This window comes from Sus scrofa, chromosome 14 (genome assembly GCF_054392235.1).
Source record: "Sus scrofa isolate SSC_HxYL_T2T_F1_AM1 chromosome 14, Sscrofa_HxYL_maternal_Yorkshire_Landrace_v2.0, whole genome shotgun sequence".
In the NCBI taxonomy this organism is placed as follows: Eukaryota; Metazoa; Chordata; class Mammalia; order Artiodactyla; family Suidae; genus Sus; species Sus scrofa.
The window spans coordinates 111,660,315-111,678,140 of record NC_139396.1 but is presented as its reverse complement, the minus strand read 5'-3'; the positions used below and the strand labels follow the sequence as shown (position 1 = coordinate 111,678,140).

Genomic DNA, 17,826 nt, shown 5'->3' with positions numbered 1-17,826 from the left:
CAGAATTCAAGCCTCCCTCCCTCCCGCTTAGGGTAATCGAAAATCCAATTTCCAGTAAATTCTACTCCCCCAAAGAAAACAGCTCCCAGGGTGAGTGTCCGTCTCTTAGAAAACAACAGGTACAGAAAGAAAATGGAAAGGGGGAAAAAAGTGGAGGGGAGTGAATTTGGTTGGATTGCTCCTGGAACTATCTCTTCAGTACTAATGCATTAAATTCTGCCAAGCTCCACATCCCTGATACACAAAGAGGCAGAGCCAGCCTAGTCCTGTGTGTGATCTGTAATCATAGGCTCACAGGGAGGGTTAAGTTCATCACCCATAAGCCCCCACTGTCCTCGGTGCTCTTTGTTATCAGCGCACCAAGCAGTCCGCTTTTCTGGCTGTGTCGTGTCCTTCTCTGAACTTCTAGCACCAACTGCTGTGAAATGGAGTGGGTTCATAAGAGAGCATCAGTCATGAGTGGCTGCGTGAAAAGATGGTTGCAAATTCATTCAAAACACTAAGGTGCTCATGATCTCTAGAGAAACTGACCTGTGAGGAGGCAGGTGGGTGTGGGTATGTGAGGAAGGACGTGGGTTGGTAAGTTGGCTTCCCTGCCTCCCTTCATCCTTATTGTGATCACAGCCCCTGGTTTTCTTTGGGAATTACCTCTTTCTAACTCCCCTCCACAGGGCAAGACATGCTCCTAATCTAGTCACATGACCCAAGAAGGTGCCACGGAACTCCATCCTATTGCTAAGACTATTGAGTGAGGAGTTCCCATTGTGGCTCAGGAGTAAGGAACCCCACTAGTATCCATGAGGACTGGGGTTCAATCTCTGGCCTCACTCAGTGGGTTAAGGATCTGGCATTGCCACGAGCTGTGGTGTAGGTTAGAGACGCAGCTCGGATCTGGTATTGCTGTGGCTGTGGAGTACGCCAGCAGCTGCAGCTCTGATTCAACCCCTAGTCTGGGAACTCCATACAGCCCTAAAAAGAGCATCAGTCATGAGTGGCTACGTGAAAAGATGGTTGCAAATTCATTCAAAACACTAAGGTGCAGCCCTAAAAAGACAAAAAACAGAAAACAAACAAACAGAAAGACTATTGAGTGAAAAAGAAGCCCTGTATGCTGACTGTGCTGAGCAGAGGATATGCTGGGGGGATGCCCAACCAAAAAGACGCCAGCACAGAAGAAATCAAAGACAAGATCAGGGACAGATCTCAGGTAACGTAATGTGAGCGCCATCCAGACAACAAATGAGGATCTTCCTCAGTCAGCTGTGTGAACCAATGAACTTCCTCTTTCTCCACCTTTCTTCTTCTCCCACTTTCCTTCCTTAAGTTGGTTCGAATTGTATTTCTACCACTTGCAAACAAAAGAGCCCTAATTCAAAAAGTGACACTCAGTGTGATGGTATTTGGAGATGGGGTCTTTGAGAGATGCCTGGGTTATGAGGGTGGAGCCCTCACAAATGGGATTAATGCCCTTAGGAAAGAGACCCCGGGAGCTCCCTCACTCCTCCTGCCATGTGAGGTTGTAGTGAGAAGACAACCCACTATGAACCAGGAAGCAGGTCCCCACCATTCACTGAATCTTCCAGAGCCTCAATCTTAGACTTCCACCTCTAGAACTGTGAGGAATAAATTTCTGTGATTTGTAAGCCACCCAGTCTATGGTATTTTTATTATAGCACCAAGGGACCCAGTGCTCTGGGAGTGGGAGGAGGCTGAGGTCGCTGAGCCACTTGTTGTCCTGCCCTCTGAGTCCCTGTCTTGGCATGAAGCCTCTGTCTGTAACCCCCAGGCTGCCAAAGCCCAGCCTACCTTGATGACTGAAGGATTTCCATAAGATGGGAAAAGAGGGAGAGCTCCAAGTTGTCCGCAGCATTCATCCAGAGCTGGAAGACAGAACACACAGGGAAACCAAGGTGGGTGGAGAGAAAGAGGCTCCAGGCAGTGTGAGCAGGTAGGGTGCCAGGTGTGGTCTTCTTTGGCTTGGAATTACTAACCCAACTTACCAGCTCTGGAATCAGACTAGCTTTCTTGACAGCTAGCAAGCAGAGGGCGCCTCCCCCAGGGGAAAGGGCAAACACCATCCTGTCTTCCCCATCTCTGCTGCTCCCTGGAGGTTCACGAGGGTCTAGATTCCAACCAAGGACACCTGTACTAACCATCTCCTATATGTGCCCCTACCCCCCTCCAGGCCCCACAGCCTGTGTGTCCACACACCAAATCCATCTTATTCTCCTTGGATCCTGCAAGGCAAATACTAGTGTTTCTAACTGAGAGACGAGAAAATAGAGGCTGAGACAGACCACTGAGTGACAGGTCCCTCTTAACACCAGTTAAGTGATAGGACTAGAATTAGAAGCTGGGTCTCAGAGTTTTGCTTGTGAAAATGAATCTGACCAGTATCCATGAGGATGTGGGTTTGATTCCTGTCCTCAATCAGTGGGTTAAGGATCCAGCATTGCTGTGAGCTGTGGTGTAGGTCGCAGATGCGGCTTGGATCCCACATGTCTGTGGCTGTGGGATAGGCTGGTAGTGGTAGCTTCAATTTGACCTCTGGCCTGGGAACCTGCATATGCCGTGGGTGCGGCCCTAAAAAGAAAAAAAAAATAGAAGCTGGGTTTCATCTCTCAGGTTTTATGTTATAGCAACTATGCACCCAACTTGTGCATGCAATTTCTCCAGTTCCCCTATCTCTATAGACTGTAGCACAGCCCACATTCCCATCGCCTATACAATAGAACTACTTGTGAAATGCACTGAGATTCTGAAAGTGAAGTTCATCAGGTGGTTTGCTTTTACTCATAGTAAACAAAACGCAGCTGCTCCCCATCCTTCTGGGGCAAAGGTGATGGTGTGGCTTCATGTCTCATTTCTACTTCCCTTTAGAGGGTTCTATCTCTCACTGAAATACCCTGACGTTTCCTAAGGCCCAGAATCTAGAAGGTTCAGATGTAGGGTTTTAAGAGTGCACTCACAGTGGCAAAAAGAACTCATGCTTACAAATGATACCATTTGCTGGAGGCAAGCAGCATCATACAAAGTCCTGAGACAATATCATTATCAGCATTTAGTAGATAAGAACAGGGAGGCTCAGAGAGAAAGTAACCTGCCTGGTGCCCCACCGTTTTTAATTGGCAGAGGCTGGCTTCAAAGCCTGGTCTGTCTGACCATGGAGCCCACTCTCTCATCTCCTTGCTGTGCTCCCCCACAGGCATCTCCTGCAGACAGCGACTCAGAGGGTCAATAATTAACCACACTTGAACCAAGCCTGTGGCCAAGGTTCCGTCCTTTTGCTTCCAAGGGAAAGCAGGAGCGCTTCAGTAGACACAAGTTTATCAGGAAGGCAAAGACTGTCCCTCTCCAATCCCCAGGGCCCAGCAACACACATGCCACATAGTGGGCACTTAATAGGGATCCATTGCATTTTTTTTTTGAAGACAAAATACAAAGTAAACCAAGGTAAGATAAATGGATTATTCTTAGGCCAGACAGATTCCCAGCCCCTGCAAGCACTGTAAGTCAGTGCCCAGTACACCCTGAGGTAGGGGAGCTGGTGTGGATCAACGTGGCTTCTGAGGAGGTGGGGTAGCCATACGTGGCACCCCAAAATACCCAAGAGGATGCCAAGAGCTTTGCACACTTGGAATATTTAATCATGAAGGCAATCTTTGAATAAATAAATCATACACCAGGTTCTGTGTTGGGAGATGGGAGAGCTGAGAAAGTAAGACAGGAGCCCTGTCACACCCTTTATCCTTCCCACAAAAGCATACCCTCCCCCCAATTTCTTTTTCAGAGCCTTAGACCAATAAGAAGTTCCACATGGGAGTTCCCATCATGGCTCAGTGGTTAAAACGAACCCGATTAGCATGCATGAGGACTCGGGTTTGATCTCCGGCCTCGCTCAGTGGATTAAGGATCCAGCGTTGCCGTGAGCTGTGGTGTAGGTCGCAGACGCGGCTCAGATCCCATGTTGCTGTGGCTGTGGCGTAGACTGGCAGCTATAGCTCCCATCAGACCCCTAGCCTGGGAACCTCGATATGCCACAGGTGTGTGCGGCCCTAAAAGACAAAAAGACAAAAAAAAAAAAAAGTTGCCACAGCACATAAATTTAAGGCTGCCTAGCTCTTTTAGAAATGACTTCATGTAACACCAGCTGTCTAAATTTGGGGAGGTGTGCATAACTGAATCTTTGGGTTGTTACCCTGTGTCACATAACCCCTGACTGCAGGCTGCATTAAAATGTCTGGATTAAATTTGTTTGAATAGCAAATGAATAATGTGTCAAATTCTGCTTTCTCCCCACCCCTGGGACCACCTCCTTCTCAGAAAGAAGTGGCTTTCCCTCTTCAAGAAACTAAAAGCCACAGGAGTTTCCATCATGGCTCAGTGGAAACGAATCTGACTAGTATCCATGAAGACGCAGGTTCGACCACTGGCCTCGCTCAGTGGATTAAGGATCCAGTGTTGCCATGAGCTGTGATGTAGGTCGCAGACGCGGCTCAGATGCCTCGTTGCTGTGGCATAGGCTGGTGGCTACAGCTCCAATTCGACACCTAGCCTGGGAACTTCCATATGCCGTGGGTGCGGCCCTAAAAAGCAAAGAAAAAAAAAGAAAAGAAAAGAGAGACCAAAAGCCTAAGACCTGCATGACTTATATTCCTGACCCTTCCAGCTTCTCGGCTTCCTGCACACCAATCAACATGGGTCCCACGCCTTCTCCACTCTCTGGTCTCCAATCCCTCCCTCTCCTTTAAGGACATGTCCCATCAATAGTTGATTCTCTCATCAGTATTTAAACCACAAATTTTTCACTGTTTCCTCACGCTCAGACTCCAGTCTCCTAAGTTCTGAAACTCTCCCCACTCCCCTATTTTCTTCTTTTTTTCCTCTTCAAAAACCCACTGACTGTCCACATCCAGACTTCTCCCCACTCTTCGCATCACATCTGACCCCACTTTTTACGTTTCACTAGGCCTGTCAGGGACCTCAAAACACAACACATCCACCTCTGCTCTTACTTTATTTGATGCAGACAGATACTGGGGAAACGCCTTCTTTCTGAAATCCTTTGTTATCAATCTTTGAAAAATTTTATTTCATTTCATTGTGTTTTATTGCAGTGTTTTTAAGCATTTTTTTTGCTGGTTTTTATTGGTTGCTTATATTCTTAATTCCAGTGTTAAAAAGCACCAGCTCAGCTAAAGGGTCCCTTTACCCAGGGAGGCGTCAGGGTGGTGCTCACGGTGGTTCCAGGAGCTAACAGTGGGAGCAGAGTAATTCCTGGGTGGAACTGGTGGCAAGGATGCTGTGGCACCAAGCTGCCTGAGCACGGCCGCAGCATTCTGGAAGGGGCATGCTATCTTATTCACCAGGGTGGTATGGCCACCTGGGCACACCTCCTTCCTGGACAGGCAGCCCACACCCCAGACCTGCTGGCTTTCCCCATAATCCAGCCCAGGTGTTTGTCCTGGTCCAATGAGGTCATATTTTATTTAGGATTTTTGTAGCTTTATTTATGAGAAAGACTGACCTATACTTTTTCATTTCCCACACTATCCACTTTTGGTTCTGGTATCAAGACTAACCCATAAAAGAAGCTGGAAGATCACCCTTTTCATTTCCTGGAAGAGTTTATAAGGCTGGAAGAGCCTATTTCCAGACTGACTGAACTTTCTTACAGATGCCCTGGGCCTGGACTTTCCTTGTGAATGTTGCTTGTTCACTTGTTTGTAAGATTTTAAGCCTGTGACTCCATTTATTTGATTATGGGACCTGTGACTCCATTTATTAAGATTATAGGGCCATTTGAGTTTTTTACCTTTTTGAGTGAGCTTGGGAAACAAATTTTCTTGGAGATTGTTCAAATGAGCTCTGTGTTCACATTTATGTATTTTTTTATTTATCCTTTTTTTTTTTTTATTTATTACACACATGTGCTGATCCTACCTTCTGTTACTTCTCTCTATTGCTTGCTCCTCTGTGGTTATTCTTCCTTTTTCCCTCCTAATAGAATTTAGTTGTGCCTCCTGTCTTTTTTTTCTCAACCAATCTCAATAGGTTCATCTGTTTTATGACAATCACTTATTGCCCTTTTTAATCGCCTGAATGTTTGTTTCTTTCCTATTTAATTAATGTTCTCATCTTTATTTTTCCTTCTTTCTCTGAATTTTTTTTTGTTAGTTTTTTGTGGTTTTGATTTTGCTTTCTTTTTTCTTGGTCATTCTGACTTCTTGATCTGGATTAATTTAAGTTATTCATTAATTTATTATGTTCACTAATTAAAAATGTTCTCTTTCCTAATATATGCACTGATGACTACAAATTTTAGCAGTGTGGAGGGACTAGATCCAGGTTATCACCCACGCCTGCTCCCAGTGGGCTCTCAGTAGGTGATGCTTCGTAAACGGATCTATCCACCAAAGTTCTGTACAATACTCCTCCCTCAGCCTCAGGTGTGCACTCAGCACCTCTCACTCCTCCCTTTAAAAGAGCATTTATAAACAGAAGAGCACCACCCAAAGGAATTGGTATGTTTTAAAACCCTCAGATAGATGGAAGCTTACAGTTTCAAAGTCTGTTTCCAGATACTATCTGATTTGACTCCACACCAGCATGTGAGGGCAAAGTGGTGGTCTCCCTCTCACCCATGAGAAGACTGAAACTCAGGGAAGTCAAGTGACTTGCCTGAAGCCACACAGCCCATCAGCGGTAGGAGTTAATTATAAGCCAGGGCCTCTGAGCTCTAAAACCTTTGTGGCTTTCTCTTTCATTACTATCTTGACTTTGGAGAAAGCCCACCTGCTGGGTCTAGAGGAAGCTCCAGGCTTTCTGTACCATCACACATGTTCCTTTAGAGTTAGTGACCAGTCTCCAGTTTACCTCGAAATTACAAAGGATGTGCTGGAAGACACCAACGTTGATGACAGCAGAGGACCCAAAGCCCAGTTCTGCAGTGCCAGCGATGGACAGGATCAGCTGAAAAATGCGATGGTTTAGGAAAGAGGTCTTTTTCCTCAGGAGAAACGCCATTATCTGAAAAGGTCAAAACACAAAGCGGTTTCCCCATGAATGTGTTGTAATGGCTCTTTCTCCCCCACCTGCCTGTTCCTACAAGCACCTTTGGTCAGCCCCGTCTGAAAGCACTGTTCTCTGGCGCCGCCTCCTCGGCTCCCTCGTTCTCAGAAGGAAAACACGAACCAGCCTCTGTGACTGCTTCCCCAACAGTGTGCACTGTTCTGTACTTATGAGGCTTCACCTTTCACTGTGGGCCCCGGCTCCTTCCTGAATCTTCCACATTTCCAGAATCCTACTCTTTTGGTTTCCCTCTGTTTTCTGAGGGCTTTTCTCATTTTCCTTTACTGGATCCTACATTCATACCCAGCCCATAAATGTTTCTGTATCACTAGGAAGCCACCACCTGCCCATAAACCCAGTTACACCAGCATCACCTCAGGCTGCAGTAGCAGATGCGCCATTCTGCTGCATCAGGCCCTGGGACACAGGCAACACACAAGCATCCATACCAGGATGGAGGCACTGGGGCCCCCGTGGCCCACACTCGTCTCAAAGACTAATAAGATGAATCTCCCCTAGCCTCGTGTCTCTGTTGACCTCGGTCACACAGAAGTCAGGCTGCCTTGCCATGCACCGGCACCTAGGTTCTCATCTGCTCCATCTGGATCTTCAGCTCAGCTCATCCACAGCTCAATTCCCAAGACCCGGATGTGACACAGTCCACCCATCTCCTCATCCTCTCAGACACGCTCTTTCAATGTGTCATTAGGAAGTCTCACTTGTCATGGACTGAATGTTCCTCCCCAAAGTCACATGCTGAATCTCATCCCCCAAGGTGGTGGTATCTGGAGGCGGATCCTTTGGGCTATAATTCGCATTACATGAGGTTATGAGGATGGAGCCCTTAATGATGGAATTAGTGCCCTCACGAAAGTCACAAGAGCACTGTCTTCCTCTCTCTGCTCTGACATGTGAGGATACAAGGAGAAGGCGGCCATCTGCCATCCAGAAGAGTGTTCTCACTAAACCTGACCATGCCACCACCCTGCACCGGGACTTCCCAGCCTCCAGAACTGTGAGGAAATTAATTAGTTTCTATTGTTTAGAAGCCACCAAGGCTATGGTATTCTGTTACAGCAGCCCAAACTAAGACAACTGCGATCAGCAAATAATACCTTTTTAGACTGTTCCAGCCACTTCTCTGGCATATCTGAAATCTGACCACTCCCCATTCCCCCATGAGGACATAATTAAGAAAGTTGCTTGAGAAAAATCACTCAGACTGACTGGTTTCACTTTACGTTAAAAGTGTCAAATGTCGAATGGGTACTCAGTGTGGTCTGGCAGTCCGGCTCTGGTTTTCTAGTAAGCTGGTTTTCCTCACCCTAAAGAGGATTATCTCATCTCTTCTCTCCTTCAGCTTTCCTTCCCCTCCACCATCCAATCGAGCACACGGCTGGGAATTTAGAACCCATCAGACGTGAACAGTACCCCCTCCCGACCACCAGATCCTCAAATGTGGGGACTGCACTCCTTCCTGTCACAAGCAGGGTTTCCAGTCACCTGCAACCCACCCCTCGGCTGCTCTTCTGGTAACTCTTCCTCCTAGTTTTATCCATCTTCCTCTCTTTGTACTTCCTTCCTGACAAATATGCCCTAGTAGGTCTCACCTTAAAAATACCCCTCCCTTGATCCCTAATCTCTCTAGCTTGGGCCTCATTTCTCTACTCCTCTTTGTAAGTAAACTTCTGGAAAGCACTATTGACATACTCAGGCTCCACATCCTCATCTCACATTTTCTCTTCAACCCCCTTAGCATTAGAGGAGCTGGCTGCTTCCTCTTCCCACCCCCACCTCCACCTCAGAAGGGTCACCAATGGCTTCCAGGTGCCAAATCCAATGGGAACACCCCTGCTCGTCGTCTGCTGCATTACTCATCAGCATTTAGTGTTGTTGAACCATGCTCTCCTCCTCAAAACACTTTCTTTTTCAAAATCTTTGACAAAATGTTTCTTTGATTTCTCTTCCCTCTTTCTTCTCAACCTCATTGGTTGGGTTTTCATTCTAAGTTCCAAGCTCTACCTGGTTATTTCCCATTGCTTCGTCCATCCTTGTCTTTCCTTTCCCTACTCTATGTCATCGATTTCCTTAGATTAAACGTCGGCATGATGATACTGAGGATTCTCACCTCTATGCCACCCGCCCAGTGCCCCTCTGAGCTCCAGAGCCCAGTATCCCGCTTGATAGTTTATCCTTGACGTCTCAGACATTTCACACTTGGCACATCCTGAATGTCTTCTTCCTTCATGTGGGCAGCCCTCTGGGTTCACAGTGCTGACTGTCTTCTTGTGCTACCTTCCCAGACTGCTCACAAAGACCCTGAGTCTCCCCAGGACAGAAATGCAGTCTCATGTGTTGGGTTCTATCTCAGTCTCCCCTTTGATCTTGCCTCTCCGAACTGTCTTCCGCACTAGTGTCAAAGGTCATTCTAAAGCATCTTTCATTCCACTTCCTTGTTCCAAGCCTTTGTATGATTACCCATCATCTCTAAGATAAAATCCACAATCCCAGAGTGGCAGGGTCCAGATCTTTCCATCCACCACCATCCAGGCTGTGCATTGGCCCATGTTTGTCCTTTCCTCCTGGTCACATGGAGGAACCTGTATTAGATCCCGCAAGTGTTTCTAATGTTAATCCGAACCACCATCCTCCTTCTTTATCATGCTATGAAAATCATCTTATAAAACTTGGCTGGAGGTCACCTAGTCTGACAAGAGGATGATAAATAAGTCTGACAAAAGTAACACATAGAAAGGGTTATGTTCTTATGTTCTCACATCCAACCAGGAAACCAGCAAGTGAATACAGAGAAAAAAATGTGGAAAAAATGATTTAATACACTCCTGAATAAGCCACTTAGTTCAAGATCCTTGTTTTTATTCACTGATTTGTTCCACAAATCCATACCGAGCACCCACTGCCTACCATGTGCTCCTAGGATATAGCAATGGACAAGCAGACCCAGTCCTGCCCTCATGGGGCACCTTTCTAGAAGCAAAACAGACCACAAATGTGGCAAGGAAGTAGGAAGAGTTGTCTAGAAAGGGATGATGTAGGAGAGGGGTTCTATTTTATAAAAGGTATTTAGGGAAGGCAATAATAATTACAATAGTAATAATAATAATCTTGTTTCTTTACTCAATCCTGCCATTTCCCACCTCTTCTACCACTGCCCAGCCTCTCCTTCCCTTTGAAATATTTCTATTTTAAGCCATAAGAAGAGTTTTGAATTTTCTTTCTTCTGCCTTCATTTGTAAAGGTAGAATAAATCTCTGAATCTGAGGGTTCTTTACTCCAACAAAGTATTTGGGAGTCCTTGTCTCATAATAATAATACTGTCTCATGATAATAATATCTGTTTCTTTACCTCATTATAGAGACATCATATACCATCATCAATGAATGTTTGTGTCCCTAGAAAATTCTAAGGTGAAGCCTCAGCCCTAGTGTGATGGTATTAAGAGGCAGGACCTTTGGAAGATGATTAGTATTAGCCACAGACAAGTGAGTAGCCCCATTCCAATCAGAGCCCGCTCTCTGGCTGCTGTCACCTGACCCTCCACTCTAGCCATGCTGGTCTCAGGACCCGGGGACCTCCAGTTTCCCTTCTCCAAAAGACATGCTGAGGGAACATCCATTTAGGCCAGCAAAGCTCCTCCCTGTTCCTTGGAGATGATGGCCCCTTGGAGGACACTGTAGGCTGAAATGGAAGGGTGGGATTACCTGATACCCACAGATGTGCTGCATCAGGCGGTCACACATGACATTGCTGGTCAGGACCGAGTGCAGGACTTTCACAGCCGCGTACATGGTGTGGTCATCCGTCGCTAAGGAAATGAGACCCAGGAGGATGGCGGGCCCGCCAATGAAGTCCAGGCTGCTGGCAGCAGGGCTGGAGTGGAACACCCTTACGCCTGCGTGGGACAAAGGGCACTTCTGAATAGGACACAGCTTCACTCCAGTGGAAGCAAGAGCTGTCAGTGACATCATCGCTCATAACAGGGGGCGATGTGCAAAGGACAGGCTGGGAGGAGGAGGAGGAGGGCTTTGAAAGGTTTAGGTCACTGAGAAATCCTGTGCTGAGTCCTTCTGGGCCACCAAAAAGCTGGCACCGTCCAGGGGAGTTCAGATCTCTGCCCTCTGTCTCCATCCAGAGTGCTGCTGCGCCAACTGCCCTCTAAGCCTCAGTTTGCTGGTTGCTCTGACAACTCCTGGGTCCTGTCTGCCCTCTAAATCCTTCAAGGTTGGACCTTTGCATCAGTTTGTGGCTCTGCTCTTGCCTGACTGCAAGGGATCCAGGCAACCAAGGCCATTGCCTCTGCTCAGAGGCCCCACCACCCTCACTAGATGGTCTCTGTGGTACACAGATGCCAGCATGGTTAGTAGGCCACTCTCAGTTGTTAGATGCAGCAAAGTGAACCAACCTCTGCCAGGAGGCCAACCCTCTGGTGAGGTTAACCCCTCACCCCGAACTCTCGCCCTTACCGTCCTAACTCCTCAACCTGCTCTGTCCTGCCTGCTGCTCCAGAATTCCAGGCTGTGCAAGTGAGGACAGACACAAGCCCTTCTTCCCAAATAGCTGTAAAGGTTCGTACCTAATTGGCCCACAGCCACGCCGCCAATGGTTCGAAGAGAACCCGAGAGGTGACCGGCACAATTTCGCAGCAAGAACACAGGCATGGCATTGTCACGGGATGAAATGTTCATCTAGAGAAATTGGCAACAGTTAGTCCTAAGAAACTTTCCTGGAAAGAAAGAGGTCTTGCCCATGAGGTCCTGGAAGGCAGGCACCTGAGGCTGGACTCAGTCAGTAGAAGTCAGTGAATGAGTAGGACCTGAACCAATGTCAGGGGGGACTGATGCCAAAATTCAGGTTCCCCTGTCCTGCCTCCCAGGCTCTGGCTGAATCATAAGGGAGCAGCTTCAGTTACACCATCGTGCCATTCATGTCCCACATGCTCATCAGTACAAACAAATGCTCACGGTGAGGAGCTAATGAAAGGAAGAAGGACCTGAGGACACTTGGAGGTGGAACGGTGCTGTGAAGGACAAGGCTGCCTCCTTCCCAGTCTAGAGTGGTCCAGCTCTGCAAGCCTGGGCATCACTGATCTCAGAGGCCAGAAAGACTGGAACCCTGGCCTCCTCCATCAGAAGGTTCTGTGCTGGCAAAGCACGGCTTTGGTGCTCAACAGGACCTAACCTCTGATCCTGCCTCCTCCAGAATTCAAGGCAGACTTCTGTCTTGGAGGGTGGAGAGAATACAGGCAAATCAGCCCAAATTCATCAGCGGTAAACAAAAGAGCTCTTTATGCAGGGATTAGGAAGTACAAAATCTAATAGCATCTTCATTTACAGACACGTCTGCTTGCTGTTTTGCAAATTTGTTGTTTTGCTTGAACCCAGTGACTTAAAGAATATTTTGCAATGTTAGGGAGTCAGTAGCGCCCAGAAAAGGGAAGCTCAAAAATGTTCCCAGTGTCACAAAAGTCTTTTAAATATTCCATTTGTTCTCGCTCTGCGGAGAAAAATAAAGAGCACCCATTTTCTTCTCTGAGCAGTTACAAATAAGAGGTCTAGTCTTGGGGGCTGCAAATGGGTGGGGAGCCATAGAATATTTTAACAAATGAAGCGGGAAGCTCATCTGACTGTATCCATCTTCACATGCACAAACGTGAATCAGTATTCACTTAATCACTGAAAGCTAAACCAAGCCACGTGATCATGATTCCGAAAAGGAGCAGCAAGTGAAGTTAGAAGGCGTACCTCTTTGGCAATCAGGCGACTGTCCACCTCATTGTATGTGTTTCTGATGTCTGCAGCACTGGTGACAGAGGAGCTGGCGATGTGAAGACCAAAAGAAACCCTTTCCTCTGCAACCAGGGGCAAAATTTCCATACTAGGATCCTCTCCTAAAATAACACATCTTGGCTTTACTGAGAAGGAAATTAATCCTCAGAAGCATAAACATCTACTTCTACATGGCAAAGTAATCACTGAGGAATGTCTGTACACTGTTATATGTTGTTACATCGCATGTTGTATGTTGTACCTCAACCTGTGTTTTCCAACACATAGAAAACTAGAGAATCTCACAAGCTTGGCCCCACTATAAAATAGAGGCTGTCCAGGTATGAAATGACTAAAGCTTGAGACATCCATCAAGAATGTAAGCTCACTCCCAAAACCAAACTGCTGGGCTGAAAGCCCTAAGGTTTTCAATGAGCTTCATGTCCGTGGGGAACCCCTCCCTTGGCATTAGCACCTGGGGCCCCGAGTCGAAGAGAGCTAGCTGGGCTACTTGAGAACCATGGTGTGAAGAAAGAGTTGCTGAAACTTTGGCTCTGGCCCTGACCTCCCCACATTTCTGGCCACTGCCATTTGCCAGAGGAAATGAAGTTCAAAGACGACGTGGAGCCTGGAGACAGAAACACTCCACAGCACTCAATCGCCGTTCCCTATGCACGAAGGCTTCCGTACATAGATCCATTTATCATTCTTCCCAGATGGGAGCTGACCCCCTTGACTTGACAGAGCACAGAGAGCAATGCTCCCTGCTTGAACAGCCAACAATCAATAATGAAAATGTGGATGTTTTGTCTGCCTGTTTAATAATTGAAGACAACAGTATACTTTAGTTAAAAAGCTTCTTCATTAAAAGGAATGTAACTCATTTATCTCATTCTCTTCTCCCATTCTTTGCTGATGGTATTACCCACCCACTTTCCTCCATTATGTGCTTTGGAGTTGAAATCTAAAGGAGATTGTCATTTCCTTTTCTGCGACATTTTCTGTTGGCTTGTAAATATGTAATGATCCAACCACCGAGGTCTTCCCTAATGACTGGCCTGTGCTGAGCTCATTCTGTATAAATAAGCTATAAATAACTGGATGTCCATTTAAAAAATAATATCAGCAAGATCATTATAAATCAAAACACCCCATACCTTGGGCCTGCACAGCTTGGAAGTTACCACAGTATCTTGGGCCAAGTTTGTTAATAACTTCCAGAGTTTCCACTGAGATGGCTTCTTCGAAGAGGTACGCAGGGCCCAGACGCCATATTAATGATGACTTTTGTTTCCAAACTCGAGGGGTAGCAATATATCCATAAACATCCACAAATGAGGATGGATCCATTGAAAGGAATGGTCCTGGTAAGACCTGAATGTACAACATCTGTTAAAATAAAAAAGTGGGGCGGGGAGGGCATGAGAGGTGTTTAACCTCAGAATCAGTCAAATAAATACATAAAATATAAAATGATGTACCTTATTCTTCTCTCAAAGTAAAAATTTACTTTATCAAAAAACATTACAAAGACACTCTCATACTGAAAATTCATACAACAGTTTGTACAATGCTGGTGGAAGTAACAAACTGTGCTTTTGTAAACAAATTTGATAAAAAACATAAAGTGCCACTAAAAGATTCATCTTTTTTTTCCCAGTCATTTCACTAAGAACTTAATGTCCAATACCAGCACTTTAATTAAGTTTTACATACTAAAAACAATTATAGACTGGAAAGGAAGAAATAAAACTGTCTCTATTTGCAGATGGCATGTCCATGTAGAAAATTCTAAGGAGTCAAAAAGAAAAAAACCTCCTAGAACTAATAAGTGAGTTCAACAAGGTTACAGAATACGTGATCAACACCCAAAAATCAACTGCATTCTACAGACTAACAAAGAACATGAAGAAACTAAAATTTAAAACAACACTATAATTCCTCAAAGAAAATTAAATACTTTTTTGCCCTGCAAAATCCCATGTGAAAAAGAATGAAAAGCAAGCTATAAATTAGGAGAAATTATTTGCAAATCACATATCCAACAAAAAACTAGTAACTAAAACATATAGATAAACTCTTAAAATTCAACAGTAAAAAACAATAATCCAATTAGAAAATGAGAGAAAAACATGCACAGACATCACTGAAGAGGAAATACAAGTTCAAATAAGCACAGGAGAGACTATTCAATCCCATTAGCTATTAAGGAAATGCATATTAAAAACAAGAGCTATCACTACACACCTATCAGAATGGCTAATTTAAAAAAAAAAGTAACATTAACAAAATAAATTTTAATTTTTTTTTTTTTTTGGTATTTTTGCCTTTTCTAGGGCTGCTCTGCTCCTGCAGCATTTGGAGGTTCCCAGGCTAGGGGTCTAATCCGAGCTGTAGCCGCTGACCTACGCCAGAGCCACAGCAACCCCAGATCCGCGCGGAGTCTGCGACCTACACCACAGCTCACGGCAACGCTGGATCCTTAACCCACTGAGCAAGGCCAGAGATCGAACCCGAAACCTCATGGCCCCTAGTTGGATTCGTTAACCACTGAGCCACGATGGGAACTCCAAATTTTTAAAAAAATTTTAAAGGGGTTACAGCCTTCAATGAGAGAAATGGGGAAAAAAAATGACATCACCAAATGCAGAGAAACTGGATCACTCATCCATTGCTGGTGGGAATGTAAAATGGCACAGTCACCATGGAAATACAGTTTGGCAGTTTCTTACAAAACTAAACATGCACTTACCATAGGACCCAGCAATTGGACTTCTAGGCAATTATCCCAGAGAAATGACTAGTTTCAAAGCCCATGTCTTTTTAGTGCCACACCCATGGCACATGGAGGTTCCCAGGCTAGGGGTCCAATCGGAGCTACAGCTGCTGGCCTACACCACAGCCACAGCAACGCCAGATCTTTAACCCACTGAGCAAGGCCCGGGATCAAATCCACGTCCTCATGGATGCTAGTCAGGTTCATTAACCACTGAGCCACGACAGAAACTCCCAGATAAAACATTTTTACATGATAGTGTTAACTCAGTAGTACATAAAATTTTCTATGCAATAAAGTCACAACTATTTTTTTTTGAGTTTGACTGTTTATCTGAAAGTTACTGGTTTTTAAGTAATCTGAGTATTGATTACAAAAGTGTGATTTCTCTCCCATCAGCTGTGAATTTAGAGCCCTTTTCTGTGACTTATGTCTCTCCAGTCAGTTAAGTCTGCACAACTATTTTTTTGAAGGGAAAATAAATGGAAAGAAACTATAAATGATGGTAAGGTAGAAGAAATATAGGTATTTGTTCTTTCTTATTTTTCAGTTATTTCAAAATGCATTTCTATTATTTTTATAATGACTATGAAATTACTATATACATGAATATGTATGTAAAGACATTTCTAAAATGAGAGGTTACATAATTTCAGAAATATTCTTTTTCTCCCTACCAATTAACTAAGATTTTCAAATAAAAACCAAGTTTCCAGCCGCCAAGCCTGCCTAGAGTGAGGTCTACTGCACTAATAATTCTTATTCTCTCCCCTTCCCCATCCTCTTAGAGGCCTTTTCTCCCACATGAGAAAGGTGCCACGCCTCCAATCCACCTTGCCCCTTTCTTCTCAGATCCGGACAGTGTATCACTGCACCATTCAGCTAATTTATAAATATAAGATCTCACAAATGACTCCCAAATCATTTTGCTCAATTCAAGCTATTAAAATACTCCCCTCCTTTCCTCAGTTTAACTCATCTTCTCTTGGAAATATAAACAAGGGCTCTAATATCTGAGATCAGCTGTTTAGCTAGGACATCCCCAACCAAAGTCCATCTTGTTCTTGTCCAGCAGGTATCTCCATCTCAACACAGGCCTTTATGTTTACCTCGTTTCATTTCACTTGGGGATCCCTACCCAATGACTTTTTGAAACCATCTCGGAAAATCAATCCTGTCAGGCTCGGCGCTTGGCCATTCTCCATGGCATATTTTGAAACATTCTCACGGCATCATGCCACTTCCCACCTCCCTGGGGACAGACACTGGTTTAGCTTGGCCCTTTGGGGTTGGAGGTTCATCCATGTACCAGTTCACTACACAACACCATCAGCCAGGCCATGTTACTCCTTGTGGCTGGAAATGCAAGGTAATTCAATTAAGTGTTGATTGCATGCTTTCTGTGTACCAGCCCCTGTGCTAGGTGTGAGCAAGATCCACACATCAGTGGGACACAACTCAGCCTCAAAGTGCATGGACTACTTCATGGAACACCAACCTATTCTATGAAACAAGAGAGACTTCCAACATGTTCTGTGAAAGAAGACAAAAACTAGCCCATTCTGTAATTATGCCTGAACAAAGACCCTGGGCAACCACAAAAGTGACCACACTTTCCATCCTGGCTAATGTGAGTGACCACTGCTCCTTTTCCCCATGACAGCTCCAGCTCTGCCCCCATTCCTCCTACCTCCTGAATGAAAGTTCTTAACATACATAGACACCAAATTGCCTCTCTTTCTGACAGCACCAATTCAGAACAGATTCATCTCTACTTCTTTGAACCCTCCCAAAGAACACTTAAAATGAGTCCCAATCCTATTAGTTCTTCCTAACTCCTTGTTACTCCACTGGGTAAGAACTCTTGCCATGGCAAGCTTTTGTTTTATACTATATGCACGATCCCAGAGGTATTTGGCTGGTGGGCATGGACAAATCCTAATAAGTAAGACAATACCTAACATATAATAGGTATTCAATAACTATTTAATGTGAGAAGGATGGAAGGATGGAAGGAGAGAGGGAGGGGGGAATTGCTCATGATTGAAGCAAAAGGTAAAATTTTATGTTTCAGAGGATATTTTTTATGCTTCAGATGACTCTTTCTGGTTACCACTGCTTTTTTGGATAAGACAATTTTACTAGATGATTGCATCAAATTCATCTTCGGGTATTCCACAGTTTAGATTAAC

The 17,826-nt window shown here is 45.1% G+C and overlaps 1 protein-coding gene across 17 annotated transcripts in view; it reads right to left on the bottom strand.

Moving 5' to 3' along the window:
* The window catches only part of WDFY4 (WDFY family member 4), a 289,400-nt gene that overhangs the window by 164,601 nt on the left and 106,973 nt on the right, over positions 1-17,826 (bottom strand). For 14 of the 17 annotated variants that reach the window (XM_084996485.1, XM_084996486.1, XM_084996478.1 and 11 more), the window contains 6 exons: positions 14,016-14,247; positions 12,835-12,980; positions 11,667-11,778; positions 10,795-10,985; positions 6,877-7,029; positions 1,807-1,880 (listed from right to left, as the gene is read on the bottom strand). In XM_084996485.1, coding sequence (XP_084852611.1) covers positions 1,807-1,880; positions 6,877-7,029; positions 10,795-10,985; positions 11,667-11,778; positions 12,835-12,980; positions 14,016-14,247 — 908 coding nt within the window. The remainder of the gene's footprint in view (positions 1-1,806; positions 1,881-6,876; positions 7,030-10,794; positions 10,986-11,666; positions 11,779-12,834; positions 12,981-14,015; positions 14,248-17,826) is intronic. The other 3 variants (XM_084996480.1, XM_084996483.1, XM_084996492.1) reach the window with 1 other exon arrangement.